This window comes from Lampetra planeri, chromosome 40, assembly GCF_965212315.1.
Source record: "Lampetra planeri chromosome 40, kcLamPlan1.2.h2, whole genome shotgun sequence".
In the NCBI taxonomy this organism is placed as follows: domain Eukaryota; kingdom Metazoa; phylum Chordata; class Hyperoartia; order Petromyzontiformes; family Petromyzontidae; genus Lampetra; species Lampetra planeri.
This window is the reverse complement of record NC_136146.1, coordinates 626,161-644,844: the sequence shown is the minus strand read 5'-3', so window position 1 is coordinate 644,844 and position 18,684 is coordinate 626,161. Positions and strand designations below refer to the sequence as shown.

The 18,684-nt window shown below is 47.5% G+C and overlaps 1 protein-coding gene across 1 annotated transcript in view; it reads left to right on the top strand.

Moving 5' to 3' along the window:
- The window catches only part of DOCK3 (dedicator of cytokinesis 3), a 181,873-nt gene that overhangs the window by 20,635 nt on the left and 142,554 nt on the right, over positions 1–18,684 (top strand). Inside the window, exons 5-6 of the mRNA XM_078612853.1 lie at positions 2,011–2,066; positions 2,583–2,679. Of these exons, the coding sequence (XP_078468979.1) occupies positions 2,011–2,066; positions 2,583–2,679 (153 nt within the window). The remainder of the gene's footprint in view (positions 1–2,010; positions 2,067–2,582; positions 2,680–18,684) is intronic.

Sequence of the window (18,684 nt, the reverse complement as noted above, 5' to 3'; positions counted from 1 at the left end):
TTAAAAATGCATATATTTTTAAGTTATTTCCATTCATATCAAATGGCAGCCATGGAACAATATAAATTTTTTTCCCTGCAGTCTGAGAGTCACCAAAGGACTTATTATTATAATTATTATTTGATATAATAGGCACGTCAATGACGATGGCAGCTGCCATAGCACGTTTCTCACGCCAAAAAATGTCGCGATGGGGATAATCAAGCTCCATCGTGCCATCCAGCTGAACTGCCGTGGGCAAGTCCTGATGGTTTGACCACCAATTGAATCTCTAAACTCGGCTGAGATGAGCGATAGAGCAGCACTACCGCTCCCCTTCAAATGCAAGGTTAAATAAACTCGTAACTATTTGTGTGCCCTCGATAAGTGGTTGTGAGACTTCTGTTCTGCTGGATCGAAGCCTTTAGGCTTTTTTTTCTTTACACAATAACACTGTACGTACTTTTTCTCTCTATCAGCGATCCAGAGGGCCTAAATAAAATATGATCATTCAGTCGGTTGTAAAGATGAGCTGGTGGGCAAATGCTCATCCTTCTCGGACAAAACGGGCAATATTTTTCTGAAAGTTAAAACTTTTCGTACTTTTTTTAATCTTTGTACAACCGTGTGTTGAGCCTGCGGAATATTAATGCAGGGCAGGCATGTTGTTCTGCTGTGTCTACCGCGAGTGGAGTCGTCGGTGCGCAGGGTATTTTTCGCGGGCGCTTCGGCAAAACGCTCAGGTGTACTTTAACGTGTCGGCTTTCGCGACCAACACTGCCAGTGGGGGGGGGGGCACGTGCCCCCCCAATGATCCGATCGAAATCCCTAATTTCGATCGGATCATTGGGGTTTATTAGTAATAAATCTGCATTTTGCGACTCCTACTACCACTGTGTAGCATATTATTACGTGCCAGGGACTCTATGAGATGATAGGACAATAGTCTGAGTCCATAATTGGCAATAAGTAACGGCAAAGCGGTTATAAGTGACTCACAGAATTGTGCGCAGTTGCATTTACAGTACACGGTATACCTTCAGCGAGCGCGATGCCAATCGCACATGGTTCGAATTCGACACTCGATCGATGGTTGTGCCATCTCCGCACACGCGTCGAATAAGAAGCAAGGACAAGTCCTTATTTACTAACAACTCCTCTATCATTTTTCATTGCTGGAGGGGTTGCCCCCCCTACCTGAAAATCCTGGCTCCGCCATTGGCGATCAATATCATCAACAATGTAGGTTTTATTTTGGGGTTGTATCGCGTAAATCAGGCTGTCCGCCCAATGAAGCTAGTTGTAATTACTGGCGAAGCGTTGTACTCAGATTGTAAATGTTGTGGATTTTCTCTCCAACACACCGGTGTGCTGTATTGGTCACGAATTGGCCACGTTCTGTTTACGCAACAAACCTTACCAATTGGCTGTGTCGGGTGGTGGCGGGTTTTAACGACACATTTATATATTTACGCGATCTGACCCCAAAAAAACAGCACAGGTGTGCTTTGCTGCGCTTCTCTGTCGCTCGCTCTTCTCAAAGTTTGCGCTTGGTGTGCGCAAGTTGGAACGAACGGAAAGGCGATCGACGCGCTCTCCACGAGTGTCTGACCTGTCTTCAACGCGAGCATTTACGAGCGCTGAACTTGCAACGGATACTTTTTTTAATGTGATCACAAACAAGACGCTCGGAGGTTATCATCGCAAACTGCGTTTTGTCATCTTTTTGCTATGGTGCATTGCCAGCGGTGCACAAATAACAAAAACTCAACACACCCCTTAATAAGACTGTGCTGAAGGAAACAAAGTATATAAGAGGAGACATTTCAGGCAATGGGCATCTTCTGATACAAAGAGGGACCCATTGCCCGCAAGTTTACCCTTTACGTATTTGTTGTACCCTTTCGATGGCGGTATTATTGACGAACGCGCCGTGTTGTTTCCTGAGACTACAGCATAATTTGAGGCAAAAAAAATAGATTATCTCCTTGACATTTTCATATTTTCAGTTTACCTTTTATTTTTCTACAGGGCATCTTTCCTGCCAACTACGTCTACCTGAAGAAGGCGTTCGTCAACAACAGAGGGTAGGCAGTAGGTCTGCACCTATCCATCGATGAACAACATCGATTGTTTTCGTCATGATACAAAGTGTGCAAATTTGTGCACACCCATTCCTGCAATCCGCTGCTGGATGAGGGCCTCCCCATGCCGCATGGGTTTGAGGCATTATTTGACCGCACGTCTGCACGCCGGTCAGTGCGGGATTGTCAAGGTGGGCAGCATGGACGTGGGAGCATAGATTTGCAGTACAATGATGCTTTTCATATTTGTAAAATGTTTACCGTGACGCTGGCCCGCTTGGCCTGCTCTCTTAGGAATAGCATAGCGGACTATTATTTGACTGAAGGGAGGGAGCTTTATTCGTCCATACACCCGCAGTATTAACCAGGACGGCCGCTGGTCTAGAACCTCTGCAAGGCGCGGAAAATGCCCTGTCGCTCGGTGCACGAGCCCTGCGAGTGAGGGATGAGGCAGCGCTGTTGTTTCATTGCCACGCCGTACATGTCGCCCCCAAACCCCCCCCCCCCCTCCGTGTGCAGAAAGTCAGAGGTGGCTGCTCCTTTGGAGGACTCGACTGTGCTGGAAGTGACCTCGACTCTCAAGGAATGGGGGGTGCTCTGGAAGCAGCTGTATCTGGTACGAAACCCTTTGCGCTGTCACGGCGGAGTGTGGGGTACGGTTTTTCTTCAGGCACATTTGGGTGCCGCGGTGGCTGGATGTCAACTACCTCGCCTGGTCTCGAAGAGGTCGTGGGTTCGATCCGACCCTGACGCCTGCTGTGTATTTGGAGTTGGCATGTTCTCCCCAGTGGTCGCGTGGATTTTTCTGCGGGTCCTCCGGTTTTTTCCCTCCAAATTTGAAAAAATACGTTGAGAGTATTTGGCTTCTATACATTTCCACGTGCTAAGCTACTTCGTTGAGCTGTCATTTGTGGCCAGATCTTTTTCTGATAAAAGAGCTACGTAGCTCAGTGGGGCCTTAACTGGTAAAATTAAAATAGTTTCATTTAGGTAATCCAATGCCTGATTCTTCTTCTCCGTATAGCTGGCGAGGCCGCTGTTGTTCGTCCGATGTCGAGGTTCGCGATACATTCAGCGGCTTCAGGCGAGGGCGGAGTGAGCGGTTGCGATGCGACCGGGAACGGACCTCCCTAGGGGCCAGGTGTTCGGCACGTGGGCGTGCTCGTCTGGCTCGGGTGGTGGCCACGGTCACCAGTTGGGCTGCTCCCTCACGCTCCACTTGTGGAGGCGAGCGGCCGCATCTTCGGTCGAGGGTTGTTCACAGTTGCCCAAACTGCCTGATAAAAGCCTCCCCCTGCTGGGTCAGGCATTGCAAGTTGTTGGACCATACTTCACCACACTGGTCAATACGGGTTGATGAAGGGGTGGAGGTGGGGGGGGGGGTTACAGATATCACTCGCCACTGATGTTACCCATGCACCGGGGATTCCAACTTGGATCGTCGCGTTTCCTGCACAGTCCGTTGACTTTCATCGAAGTAAAAAAAAAAGGAGTAAATGTAAAATTTTAAAACAGTGCCACAGGAAAGGGAGCAGTGCACATCTGAAGTTGGGCCCTTTAAACGTCCGCATCGCCCACCGGGGCGTGAATGTAAACACACTCTGTGCATACCAATGGGGAAATCGACACGTTTCACTAATGCGCACATTTTTTCAAGACAGTGACTCCTTACAGGGCTGATGAAGGCAGAGCGGCGGGGGGTGGCGGTGGGAAACGCCCGTGGTCAGGCGAGCGAGGGGGTTTGGGGGGCTGCGTGAACTTCGCGATGTCTCCGGTCCAGCGGGTAATCGAGGAGGTGCCCTGACTCTGGCTCGCACAGGACAAGTCGGCACAGCAAAGCGCGGGCAAAATCTCCATCTGTGCATTCATTAGTTTTGATGTTCACATCTCTGTAATGTAAATGCGATGTATAGCCACTGAAGCGATGAAACCCGATGGTCAGGAGTAATGATTGAGCATCGGCCAACGAATGGAACACGTCCGAAAGTTGGGGAACCACCACGGAGACGGAGCGCTAAAATCGGTTCACGTGCGGGCGCTCGGCGGATTATTACATCGCAGGGCCGTGAGAGGTGGCAGCCTTGTCCCAGCTGTGGCTTGACCATTGCCGATAATGACGATGAAGCCCAACGCAATGAAACAGAGATGCCGGTAATCGATGGGGTGTGACCTACGGCGATGTCTCGAGGTCCTTGATGGCTAGGAGAGTTCCAAAGCGGACATGTCGTCTCATCGTCACGGGGACAACGTGTGACGCGGTCGGGATGCGACTGGTGATGAAATTGGATTCGTGGCGGCCGCGGATTTCCGTGTGGAAATCTTCGCACCAAGGAGGGCAGCGTTGATGCACTTCTCCGGAACCCTCGAGTGATTCGCCAGTCTCTCGCCTTTTTGTCGGCAAGGTTCCAGATAGGCGCTTCGCTAGCAAGCGCTGTCATAAATTATTGACTTAACATTTGTTACTCGCAGTGAAACATTACGCCTCTGTGCCCGGCATTGTTGATGAGGAGGGAAACGGCGGCTCCCCTTTCTACGCGTGCATCGCTGAAAGATTAAAGAACAGTCATCGTATTCTGCCGACGATAATGAGCAGGGGAATTCGCAAAAGGGTAATGCACTGGATGTTTTACGCAACACAATTCTTATATTTAAAAAAAACATACTGGCCCTTTTTCATGTTATCACATTGCGTGTGCTGACGTGAAGTTACGTAAATAATGTATTGTAAAAATGGCACCGCGGGTCATGAATAAGACACGTTATTTATTTAATGTTTCACCGCACCAGTGCATCTGCAAGGCGCATCGTCAAGCGTAGCATCTGCGGAACTGTTGGCAGAAACTTGTCCCAGGAGAACTCCTCTTTATCCGCCACCCTATTACCCGCGGCAGCTGTAGGGTCCGCAACAACATACTCATATTGTCCATGGCCCCATATGTTGCTATAATCCGCGGTTATCCACAACATATTTTTTGTTCCCCCCCACAGATAAGAGGAGTCAAATCGCGGATAAATAGGACACTTGTGTATTTGCCCCCCATGTTACTGCGAATCGGAGTTGTGTGTCAGCGCCACGCTGCGTTACGAACGCGGAGACGCGAGTTCGATTCCCGCTCACGGCCAACACCAGTCACGATTACCTGAACCGGTCCTGGACCTCTCCTAGGTCGACTCAGCCTCAAATGAGTACCTTGTGTGGTGTGTAAAAATCGCTCTTGGGGAGACAAAGGCGGCCGGGCGTAGTGTTGGCCACCCACCCCCTCGTGTGCCGTGCCGGCCTTCATGGATGCACTTGCCCCAACAGTCTGTTGCAGGCTATACCGGGGATCTTTGTCTTTGTTTTGTTGTTGTCAAAAGAAACAAAAAAAACTTTTCTCTTTCTTGATTGTGCTTTTGAATCTTTAGGTTGTCTCTTTTTTGTTGTTTGACTCAACTCTTAATTTTCTAAATCAAAGAGAGCATCTTTATTTCACAAGAACATTGTGTCCTGTCTGCCGCCAGTGTTAAATTTACCATTTTGCCAAGAAAGGTTTGCAAAAGGGCCCCGTGGGAAAGTGTGGTGTTTCTCCGTAATTGACATCTGCGCTGTAATTAGCGTTCCTCCGGGAAGGCTAATTGCGTATTTTCTACGTTTGAGTCGATTGCTATTTCTAATGGTCACTCGTGAACGACAATGATATCTCTCTTTTATGAAATATCCAATAGGTTCTTGAGTACGCATCGGTAATTCTCACGGGAAGTAATTTATATTGGTGGTCCAAAATAATAATAAGATTATTAATGGAGTGCCAGTCATGGAGTATAACGGTACCCACGAGAATGCCTACCGAGAAGATGGAGCGATGAAAGCAGTTCATGTGCAGACGCTCGGCGGATCGTTACATCGCAGGGCATTGACGATGGCTGATGATGATACAAATGAAGTCAAGAGACAGTTTACACGTATGCTTCTTTATATATGATTTTTTGATGGATTCTTTAACTTCAATTGGTAACGAAGCTTTCCTGACTGCAGGAATCCATACTCTTTGGTTCTTTAGGTAAAGTCACGTAGGTAAAAATTAAATGAAACAATTCACGACATTTCGTAAGTTTGAAAAGACAAAATCAAGCTAAACGCAGGCTTAAGAATTACACTTTTTTTGTTTATCTCCCAATTCTGTAAACTTATTTTTCGGTCCAGTGAGATAGATATATATGTACATCTATCTATACACCACCACCACTACCATATGGCATCCTTTCATCAGAGGGAAATAATGGAGTTTCCAGATGTCATTCTTTTTTTTAGACGATTTAAATTATTTCATCATTTCCTGTAACGGGTGAAAAGGCCGACCCTTGTAAGACGGAGCTTGCCGCTGCCGCTGCCGCCATTGTCGCACCCCTACTTGACGGTGGTGCTGTCATGGCTGCCGACTTTCTAGCTGACGTCGCCGTGCTCCGTGCGAGGCACACGTTGGTCCAGAAGCTGCTTGCAACCGTGTCACGTCGGAGTGCCGCGCCCACCCAGACCCCATCCGTCGCTGCTGCTGCGCCAGTTTTCCCTTTTTTTTTGCCACAGCTTCACACACTCATGTTAACTTACCTCGCCTGGTATACAGGAGGTCGTGGTTTGGATCAGGACGCCTGCATATTTGGAGTTTGCGTGTTCTCCCCGTGGTCGCGTGGATTTTTCTCTGGGTCGTCCGGTTTACCTCTCCATATTTTGAATCAACATTCGTCTAGAGTAGTTGGCTGCTATAAATATCCACGTATTAAGCCACTTCGTTGGGCTATCATTTGTGATGGCCAGATCCCTTTTGAAAAAGAGCACTCAGTAGGCCTTACCTGGTAAAATAAAAATAGTTTGGTTTGGTTTGATTTATGCAATGTTAAATATCCTAAGAGGATTGGAAGAAATGGCTGCCTTTTTTAAAATGTTCGGATCACAGTGCAATCTTAATTTTAATTATTAATCACAGTGCAATCTTAATTAATCACAGTGCAGTTGTCATATTTCCACACAAAAATCATGTATCTTTACATTGCATGGTTCTCTCTCTTGCTTGTACATATTTAGTATAGAAATTTGCTCCACTGTCTTATTAAAAAATATATATATTCGTAAAATATTTCTCTCTGCAGAAATTCTGCAGCATCAATTGGTGAATATCTATAGGTGAAAGGTTACGTCAGCTCTGATCAACAACCAGTAATCACAATCATCTAGAGGTCCATAATAACTGCAGATGTATTTTACATTTCTGCCGCTTGATAATTATTATGTAACACGATTTTTGTTCCTGGGTAGTAAGTGTTATTTTCAAATTGTATGCCTCAAAAGTATAGAAAATGGCTATTATTCCCCACAAACTTTGCTTTTGTGACGAGGACTTCATGTGAAGGAATGACACAAAAGCACACGTTTTCTCATTGAAAATATGTACATTTAAAAATATCACTGTCCTGGTCACAAAAGCAAAGTTTGTGGGGAATAATAGCCTTTTTCTGTGATTTTGAAGCATAAGCAATTAGACTACCCAGGAACAAAAAATATTTAAATTTTTTTGATACACAGTGAATTATAATGTAGTTTGTTTGAAATTTATTTCACAAAATGCATAAAATAATATGCCTCTTAGGTTATCTTAAACGTGTTATTATTAATTGATTTCATACGTAGTCTTTCACGGCCGATATTTAGATTCATAATAAGTTTATTTGGCTTTGCCCCCTGTGTAGGAATCATGTCCATTGTTACACTAGAAGCCTCCACCAGGCGACTGTGTCAGCAAATGTGTCTTGCTCTTTAAAAACAACTCCTCCAGTGAGTCATCTTCTTGGTTCTTTCGGTAAAGTCACGTAGAAGGGAAATAATAAAATAATAAAAATAAAACATTATTAAATAATTCGCGACTCTAAGACCTGTTCTTCACCTGAGGACGGCTGCTTGCGTTGTGGCCGAAACGTCGTGAGAAGAATTTTATTATGTTTTATTTTTATTATTTTATTATTTCCCTTCTACGTTACTTTACCGAAAGAACCAAGAAGATGAATCTCTGCAGTCACGAAAGCTTTAAATCGAAATTTCCTCCAGTGTGCTAAAAGACCGAATCAATGGGCATTGTTGCCTCACGTGACAACTTGTTTCGATTGGCTCTTTCGGGGCGGTGGAGGGACACTCGCTAAACACAAGACAAACCCACACAATGGTCGACAGCAGCCTGACTACGAATCGTGCTATTATTCATCAGAAAACATTGAGGCACGTGACTGTAGTCAAGTGACATGGGACTTGGGGTTGGTGGATCACACAGCGAAGGAGGCATACATAATACCTGTTGCGGTTCCCCCACCTCAAACAATATCGGCCCGCTTTTTCCAAACTAAATCGGGTCACAGGGTCAGCGACTCCACCAAGGCCCTCTTCCATCCTGCCCTGCACTCCGCCAGAGGCGTCAACTGTGGCTCCCGGATCGCCGGTCTCTCCCCTCGGCCAGACACACCACGCCGGTCCTTCCAGCGCCATCGCGGGCAGCTTCTCGGACTTTTGCCCGTCCCCCGGGGGAATCTTTCTTTCGGCGTCCTTAGCAGATGACCCATCCACCGTAGCTGGCTTCGCTCTGCGCTCAATAGGGCCGACTTGAGCCTCCGGCCGAAAGCCATGCTTCTCAGCCGATGCCGGAGAGAGAGAGCCCTGCCACCCTGCGCAGGAAGCCCATTTCTCTTGCGGTGCCCCTCACCTGTGGAGCAATAAAGCATCCAGAGGTGCAGTACAGCAAGTAGGTTTCTGACTTGTTCTCTATTTGGACCCCCTCTTTAGTTTTAGTTTTTACCCGCGTGTGCGTGACTTTGTCCAGGCGACCCATTACATTGCGATTGGCGAAAAAACGTCTCGAGCGATATCCCTTTTTGAAACGAACGGCGAGACTCGGCGGCGTAGCCTCTCGGTTTGGGTATTCCCCCCCCACCCCCCGGGGGGCTCTGAGAAGGCGTTTGTAAGGGCCCACGGACGCTCATTAGAGCGACAACTCTCGTTGGCGCGCAGAGTTGTCGCAGCATTCAGCCGTGCCTCGAAGCGGGGTGGGGCGCGTTTGAGAAGCATTAATGAGCCACGGGATTTGGGTGCACGCATTTTTTTTTCAGCCTGGAGGAAATGTGTAAAGGAGCAAGTGTCACTGCGTCTTCCTCCCTCCCACCCACCCACCCACGTGTCACTGCGTCGTCCTCCCACCCACACAAGTGTCACTGTGTCTCCCCTTCCACCACCCACCCACTCACCCACGTGTCACTGCATCTCCCCCCACCCACCCATCCAAGTGTCACTGTGCCTCCCCCCTCACTCACCCACCCACCCACCCACCATTCCTCAAGGGTTTTCTTTTCAATTTCTTTTTCCTATGTGTGCCCAGAATCAAATGAAGAACTTTTGGCAAGTCAAGAAAATACCTCCTTCCTCCCATCAGTAGTTACAACGTATTATTCTTCACTTCTTGCGGGGACAATTTGCCGTTACGTACGAGTCGCAGACGTTTCCAGCTCGCCGGACAACGGGAGATTCCTTTGACGGAGCGAGGTTGCCCCTTTGTCGAAGTTGGGTTGCTCGAATCTTGAAGTGACGTTCCGTCCAATTGTGGTTTTGTCACCGCCCGCCTCCCTGTGAGCGATGTAGATCTTGCTGGGACGGATGTCTCACGAGGAGACAGTGCACAGAATTTGAGCTGCCTCTGGGTAACTAATGTCACTTTGACAGAACGGAGGCAGGGCATTTAAAGTATGAAATTGTGAAGGCTAAAAAGATTTTTTTTTATTAAGGTCATTCGTTTGATTGATTAATGTCACTTGTTGGGAGACTTGCAAAGCCAAAGTTACGTAAGAAAAGTGATACATTCTCACTACGGACCATATAGCAAACCACTGTCGTCTGCACTCGTTCACCGGAGGAATAGCAAAGCGACACGGACCCTCTAATGAAGCCCTCTCGTAGCTAGCAGACCTCGACATTGGCATTTAGCTCCCGAACATATTGCCATACGCAGGAATAGAATAGAATTCTCACACTTTTTAATTTTTTTCCCTCTGCCAGCAATTGTTATAGTTCTACATTGTGACAATAGTACCAGCAAACAGTGGCCCTAATCTTACAGTCGATCGCACCGCAGGGTCTGCAGAGTGTACGCAAGAGGCGTGGCTGATGTCCCCCATTGGTCATTCTCTGCGCTGGTCATCTGGCGGCCGCGGTAATCGAGCAATGAACAACGTGTGCTGACCACCAGACCTTACAGCCGGCCGTTCAGACGAACCACTAACCCCGATAGCCCTCCATAATAGAGGTTTTTTTGGGTTAGTTCTAGATTTGAAGCTTTCGTGACTGCAAGGATTCATACTCTTTGTTTTTTTTCGGTAAAGTCACGTAGGTACAAAATAAAATAAAATAAATAAATTTAGTTTTTTTCATTTATTTAATTTTTTGGGTTAGCTAACATTAATATATAAATGTGTCGTTAAAACCCGCCACCACCCGACAGCCAACTAGTAAGGTTTGTCACGTAAACAGGAAGTGCCAATTCGTCGCTAGTACAGCACGCCGGTGTGTTGGAGAGCCAAGCCGCAACAACCCTTACCAGTTGGCTGTGTCACGTGGTGGCGGGTTTAACGACACATTTATATATTTACGCAATCTAACCCCAAAAAACCTCTAATATGGATGATATTTGTCGCGAAAGCCTACGTGTTAACCCCAATAGCCCTGCAGCGTGACCTTGTTTAAGTAGATGGCGGTCGGTGATGGGGTGTCGGGGGGGGGGGGGGGCACGACAGTCAAGGTAAAAAAAAAGACTTTACAAGACCAGAATTAGGAAGGACAATCTGCTTTTGTCTTTTATCATTCATTCTGTTCTGACTCTCATGCCCTCGCTCCGCTCGAGCTCCCATGCAAATGACAAAAAAAGGCTGTAATCGGTTGTGGCTGCTCTCCAAGCTGGCGAACCTTGAAGCGAAACCACCACCGGTGTTAAATGTGACATCTTCACCATACGAATTTTGCAATGGGGGGGGTTTGACTGCGTGGGGGGCACTCAGCCCCCTCTAGCCCCTCCTGCCCCCCCAAAATCCCCCGAAGTTGGTTGATTTGATGTGAAGCCCTTTGAGGGATTGCGTGAATGGCGTTGTGCAAAATCAAGTTTTGGTTAGAGTCTGCAAATTAGTTCAATATTTATATACGCTGTCATGTAATTTTTTTCTACAATTTTTTTTATTAAAATCGGGTACATGCCAAGGGATGCATCCAGCAGTTTAATGGATCCTGGTGCGTGTTGTGGCTGCTATTGTGCGGCCTATTGTATTGGAGGGAATTATGTGCTGGCTCTGTGCCCTTTCCCAGGCTCCGGCTTGCCACGTCTTTGAATTGAGCCTCTGAAAACGCATGTGTGTGTGTGCGTGCGTGTGTGTGTCCGCTCCGGGCCTCTTGTGGTCAGCAGTCCATTGTGCCGGGCCGAATGAATGGGCCACATGTAACACGTTGCACAATTCCCGCTAAGCCCCTTTATAAGCGGAGGGGTGTTGTAAGTACACTACGCGGGGTCTGTTTGTTGTTGTTGTTGTTGTGGGTATGTGTACGGTGGAGATATTGATTGTGCGGAGTGTACGCCCGCGGACGGACGAACGGGGAATGCGTAAACAGCTCGCTTGATTTTATTTTAACAATGGCGCTGCGCCAAATCGGAAGGAGATTTCCATTGAGAAACTGGCCTGGGTGTATGGCCTGTGATAGAGAGAGAGGGAAGAGAAGGAGTGGGGGGGGGCAGTGGTTGCTAGGTGGTAAGTGCACCACACTACAAACCCGACAGCAAGAGTTCGATTCCCGGGCCGCGACCAACATCAGTGGCCAAATATGTGAACCGGTTTTGTGCCTCCCCTAAGTCAACTCGACATTATATGAGTACCTGATGTCATGTGTAAGCGTCAGGGCTGGCCACACCCTCCCCTCATGGCCCCGTTCGGGCCTAAATAGGCGCTCGCTAATAGCATTTGCCCCAACAGCATGTGAAAGGATCTTTGTGAGAGATGGACAGAGAGAGCCATGTGTTTTTTGAATGAGCGGACTGTAAAGGTCAGTGCACCCACATTCCAGAATGTAAAATAGAATATGTATGTCATTCCAATTCTCAAAACTACTTGAGTGACAATATTAATTGTAATAATTTTCAGTACCTTGTCAATCCATTGCTGGGTCAAGGCCTCCCCATTGCATGTCACTCGTGGGGATTGTCTGACCATACTTCACCGTGCTGGTCATTGCAAGTTGGTGAAGAGGGTGGGGGCAGGTTAGGGGGATACCCAGGGCTACCTTAAGATATCACTCACCGCTGATGTTAGCCGTGGCTGGGATTCAAACTCAAGATTCCGGTTTCATGGTGCACCAAGCCAATGCTCTAAATGTTGCCTAGTCCGATTAGTACGGTTGGCTACGTACAGTGCGAAAGAAGTTCAACATACGTATATACGGTACTAGTCATGCAATTATTAAGACACAGTAACCACAGTAATCTATAAAGACAAATAACAACCCAGCTCTTCATATAAAAATCAGTCAATACTATTTTGTCCCTCATGGTGTAGTGAAACAACGCAGTGGTTGTCTTGGGGTGGCCTTCATCCCACATTGATTAGATCCTGGCCGCCAACGCTGACGACGATGAAGATTCGCGTTTATTTAAGCCGGAGATGAAACGCATCAACGAGGGCATAACGTGGGAACAAAACAAAAAATCCGATCACCCCTGGGAGGCGACTCGTAGCATCAGCTCGGAACGTTTCCTTTTAAAACTCTTTGGTTCTTTCGGTAAAGTCACGTAGGTATAAAATAAAATAAATCACGACGTTTCGATCGCAACACAAGCGGTCGTCCTCAGGCGGAAAAAATATATATATCCAGTAGCAGTCACGATAGCTTCAAATCAAGATTGGTTTCCTTTGCAAGTCCGGTGGTGTTGGTGTTGGTGGCGGTGGCAGTGGCGGTGGTGGTGGTGGTGGTGGCAGTGGAGCGGGAGGTGGTGGCAGGGCACCAGCGGAAGGTCACGGCGCAACGCTGACCTCGAAGGAAAAGTTTCATGTAAAGATGAGGTCAGGTCACAGCACCGAAGTGGACGGGCGTAACGATGTTGCCGGGGCCGCTCGATGTCTCCTTTCGCCTTATCCCACGCACCGTCACACGTCCACGGCCTTGCATCTGACGACACATTCGCCCAGCCTCGTTGAAGGCCTCTAGGTAAAGTCTTTGGTCACTCAAAGGTAGGACTTTTTTTTGCATTGTTGACTAAATTCCAGAATGGAAAAAATACATTGTCCGCCAAGTTGTGGGAAAAAGAAAAAAAAGTACGAGGATATTTTAAAATATATATGATTTACATTTCATTATTTTCTACAACATGAAGTAGTGTAGTAGAGTTTATTATTATGAATTATGGTCTTTCAATGATGAATGATGAGAATGATAACCCACGCTGAGCAGCTTGGTGAAGTATGGTCAAACGACCTCAGTGACCAACACACAATGGGGGAGGCCTTCATCCAGCCATGGACGAACACAGGGCCGTGTCTATGTTTTTGGTTCTTCTGCATTGTGAAGGCACATGAAGTGATATCATCACAGCCACCAGCGACGGCTTAATTTTCCTTATGGTTAATGGAGGCCACAACGACCAGACAGCGTTTTCAGGAGATGCTGGATATAAACGCACCTCATGTAAGAAAGATCCGACATTAATGGCACATGCTTTCGTTGTACTGGTGGGGAGGAAGGGCAAATATAAAATTCTGATATAAGCATACTACTTTGGATATAAGCACAGCTGGCCTTGCTGCCACGGGGATGTGTGCTTACATGCAGCTTCGCTGTTATTTAAATATGCATTCATCTTCTCTTTCTATGTTTTCGTTTTTTTTCCCATCGAAACAACATGCATCTATAAATCACGACGTGAATATATGAGAGTGCACGCATTCAGACACGTTTCATTCATCTCCCGCTAATGGCACGAAAACCACACAGCACACGCCACGCAAGCACTCTCTCAAGCGTCCCCCAAACATTTCTGTGCTGCCTGGGGCATGACCACCATGTGAGATGTGTCGTGCCTCCTCACAGCTGCGGCAGAGGTTGGTAATGCTGAATCATAGCCCGTACCACTTGGGCATAGTTTTTTTTCAAACCGACACAAATAATATAGCACTTTTGCTGTCACCTATAAGTCACATGCTCTCACCGTTTCTTCGTATTGATTTTCACCTGCCAAGATATTTTACTACCATGCTCCCCCCCCCACCCTCTTTTTTTGAATCTTATAACAGCATCCCATTAAGCCCCGCATTAGAATCCTATGAGGAACAGAAACCCAATGCTTCGAGATTAAACTATTGACAGTGGCGTTACAGAGATGCGTTCGCATGGAACGATCTCCCAGACATGCTGAAATGTGAAGCCAGTCCCTGGGTGCTGCGTTGGCGAGATGTTAACTCCCTCGCCTCGTGCACAGGAGGTCGTGGGTTCGATCCCAACCCTGACGCCTGCTGTATATTTGGAGTTTGTGTGTCTCTCTCTCTGTGGTCGTGTGGATTTGTATCCGGGTCCTCCGGTTTTTCCCTCCACATTTAGAACCGTGCGTTTAGAGTATTTGGCTGTCTTCTTGGTTCTTTCGGTAAAGTCACGTAGAATGGAAATAATAAAATAATAAAAAGAAAACATCATAAAATCATTCTCACGACGTTATTATGTTTTATTTGTATTATTTTATTATTTCCATTCTATGTGACTTTACCGAAAGAACCAAGGAGATGAATCCCTGCAGTCACGAAAGCTTTAAATCGAGTATTTGGCTGCTTTGAATTCCCACTCGATAAGCCACTTAGTTGAGCTGTCATTTGTGGCCAGGTCTATTCTGAAAAAGAGTAACATAGCTCAGTGTGCCTTACCTGGTAAAACAACAATAGTTTTTAGTTTATGTGTAAGTCCTTTATTGGGAATCACTCACAACCACATGAGCAAACTGTTTCGGCTTGAGAAGATTCTACATTAACTGGCAGTGTGCACCACTTATCCACGTGTGTGTGTGTGACCGCAGTGTGATGCTCACGCGTGTGACCGCGGTGTGACACTCACGCGTGTAATTGCGGTGTGACACTCACGCGTGTGACCGCGGTGTGACACTCACGCGTGTAACCGCGGTGTGACACTCACGCGTGTAATTGCGGTGTGACACTCACGCGTGTAATTGCGGTGTGATGCTCATTCATGCTGCCCTGGATGTCTTCGTTCCTGTTCTGGCCCCTGTATAAATGTCTGTGACGTTGTATAAACGTATCCTGTGCAAGTTCAAATGTTTGTAGATGTGTCATTGCGTGTTGGCCGTGTACGTGTCACTGGCCACCCTGGACACCCGTGCAAATGGGATGTGCAGTCTCAAGGACTTATCCACGTGAAATATTTGAATTAAAAAAAATATCTAAAATAAGGCTTGGTTGTAAAACTATGTATATATCTTTTCATATGCCTTTTAAACTGTTGCAGGATATCTTTGTTCGGTGTTAATTCTCATCTTGTGCACAGCCAATCTGTAGGACATTATGAGCACCTGTCACTTACCAGTTATAAGTACTGATAAATTGCCGCATTAGCATTAAAGAAAGCTGATTAATCTAGAATATCGCTTTTGTAAGAGCGATAGCATATTTTACAAAAGTTAAACTTTTGAGTCCGTGGAAATTACTCAAAAAACTCTTCTGGAATGTGAATTTGAAATCGGCATTTGTGTGAGTTCCGCTCCACGCGTTCATCTTGAAAAAAGCTTTTTAGCCCGTCACCATTTGCCTCGAGCAGTGACCATTTAAGAGCTACCTGTACCAGTTACGTTTCTTTGCTGTGGCCGAGGTGATTGTGTGTGTGTGTGCGCACAAAGGTTGTGTTAATGCTGCTGCACGGAGGTGACAGGGTGTCTCTGTGGGAGGCTTATACCGCACGTGGGGGATGCCCAAGAACCTCGCAGGCCCCGTGTACGAGTTTCAATCGCTGGGATTCACGGGCTCGTCCTGTGTTTGCATACCGAGTCCACGCTGCCTGCTGCGTTCCCATGGCCATTAGGAAACTGATCCGAGCCGTGCCGAGCCATTCCTGGTGCAGCCCCGCACGCTCCGTTTTCATCTCCCGGTGTTTACTGACTCTGCGGTGCTTCGTGGGCTCAGCCCCTTCCTCTCCGTCCGCCCTCTCCCAAATCTTGACGGCCCTGCCTCCCCCGCTCCCCGGCCAGAGGGAAGCGATTGTTAGCATTCATAATTCGACGCCTTCTTGTAATGCGTGATACTCTGGTCAGCTTGTTCTAAAACACTGCCCAGTAGGTTACTTTTGTGAGAGACGCCATTGCCCATCCCGCTCGTCTCTGGTCACCCAGTGATGTTGTGCGTGTGGTTGAGCTGAAGCCAGAGAGCTGCCTTCACAAAGCAAGCGACTCTGCCCAGTGAAAGCAAGCTGCCCGGCTTGATGAAGGATGTGAACACTTGCCGGGCCTCTTGAGCGCCTTCCTTACACCACATGCCATCTCGACCGTTGCCAATTGCCCCGCTGCAGTCTAGCCAGAGAGCACCTCCAGTGGCAGCTGCCCTCGGCGTGGCACGTGATGTGCGCAAACGCCGGCTCGCAAATTCGCCAATGAGTCCTAGTTGGAGTGGGGGTGAGGGCCACCTTTCAAATGTGACGCCTCGCAAATAATGCAGTTTGTGAATAGTTTATTAATGCTGTTACTTGGCTCATGGGAATCTGGGGAGAATTTACGTGCCAGGATAGGCAACCGCGCCGACCTACTTTTCAGTGGTCATGGAATAAACTGCGTGAGTTGCTTTCTGGTTTTTATCCAGCCCAGCACTGCTCGGTCAGGAAGTAATTAACCCAGACAGTGGCCTATGTGGCATTGTATGAAGTTATTTAATTAGGGCTATGTTTTCCCCAAATGTTGTCCAAATATCGTTAATTCGTGATAAGGAAGACTTACAGAGCAGTGCAACCCATGATGGTGAGAGAGCAGCATATGGAAGTGGATATTACAGAGCTACCTCCTGAGATCCATGCAAGTGACCTTGGTCCACACTGCAGCCTGCTGTACTTTCCCCGACCTGTCCTGCCACACAATGTTCAAGCGGATATTTTTCCTCTTAGAGCTGGAATGGATGCGAGTCTGCATGCTTTTGTGTGTGTGTGTGCGGTCGTTGGCGACGGGGCTGAGACCGTTTTGGAACAACTTTGTTTCCTCCATAACATCGTAAATCTTCATTAATACTGGTAGGAAACTCCTGGTTACACCAGCCCACAGGGGATTATTGTGTCCGTCCGTCCGTCGTGCATCAAAAAATGGGAGGGGTGGGGCTGGGTGGAGAGGGGAGGGTGGGGAGGGGCTGGGTGGGGAGGGTGGGGTGGGGCTGGGTGGGGGGTGGGAGGGGTGGGGCTGGGTGGGGAGGGGCTGGTCACCCCGTGGTGCCCTTATACAACTCAACGTTTAACCTACTCACGCCGGCTTGTGCCCGCCCTCACAGTCGGGCATATTTGCGGAATACACCACGCCGCCGTTGACCCTGGCCATTGACCGAGCAACCCAACGTTCCTACCAGCTCCCTCCGCAGGAATGTGTTAAAATACCCCCATGAAGTACAGGATTAGTGCTGGACAAAAGTCACATTTGCAAATGTGACGTAAACCTTGATCCTTACCTGTGTCTCGATAGTTCAATGTTTATGCGCCATTGTATTGCGGGACTCCTGCTGCTGTGCGGTGTTACCTTGGTGTGGTCCCCTGGACTCTGTTCTTCTTCTCTTTCCTGCCTTTGGCCAATCTTGATGAATCGGACTTATACACAATGAATGTGTTTAGTATTAATTTCTATTTAGTGACTTGCTTTCCATTTTCCCTATTTTAAACTCCTATAGTGTTTTTTGTTGTTTGTGTTTTCTGTTGTAACTTGCTGACCCACCCGTGAAACAAGAACTTCATAGCTCTTCGGATTCCTCCCCCCGCTGCCTCAATAAAGATTTTGATTCCAAAAATCAACTCATTGCATCTGAGGACCCGGTTTAATCTCGCGCGGCTTCCTGGATTCGAGCCCAGGACGGGCTCAGCACTCTGACCTCTGACCTCTGAGCCACCCAGCCACCTCAGGGCCATACAGTGCGGCCAAATTGAGATGATTTCATCCAACGACACAATGACAGAGGGTTTTTTTCTCTTTCTAAATTCTCATTCCAGAGCTTTTCTCTGACCAAAATGTTCTTGCTGTTCAGTCAGCAGGGGGGGGAGGGGGCATTCTGATCATGTAACGGAGCAATGCACTGCATTTGACCCCAGCAGTGCAATTGCAAAAGAGAAATACGCAAGAAAATCTTTCAAACGTGGAAGAGTATTGTGTGAAGCCTCTTTGTGGATCAAAACTCAGACGAGGTCGTGTAGTCCACTTTTTCCATGGGGGCTTGCCAGAGATTGGTATAACCCTCCCTCCCTCCGTAATGAGAAAATGATGAACTCAGTGGGCTGCCTTTGTGCCGCTCCTCAAGTGTGCAATTACCACGGTGGGATCTCGGATAAGTGTTTATGAGATTAGAC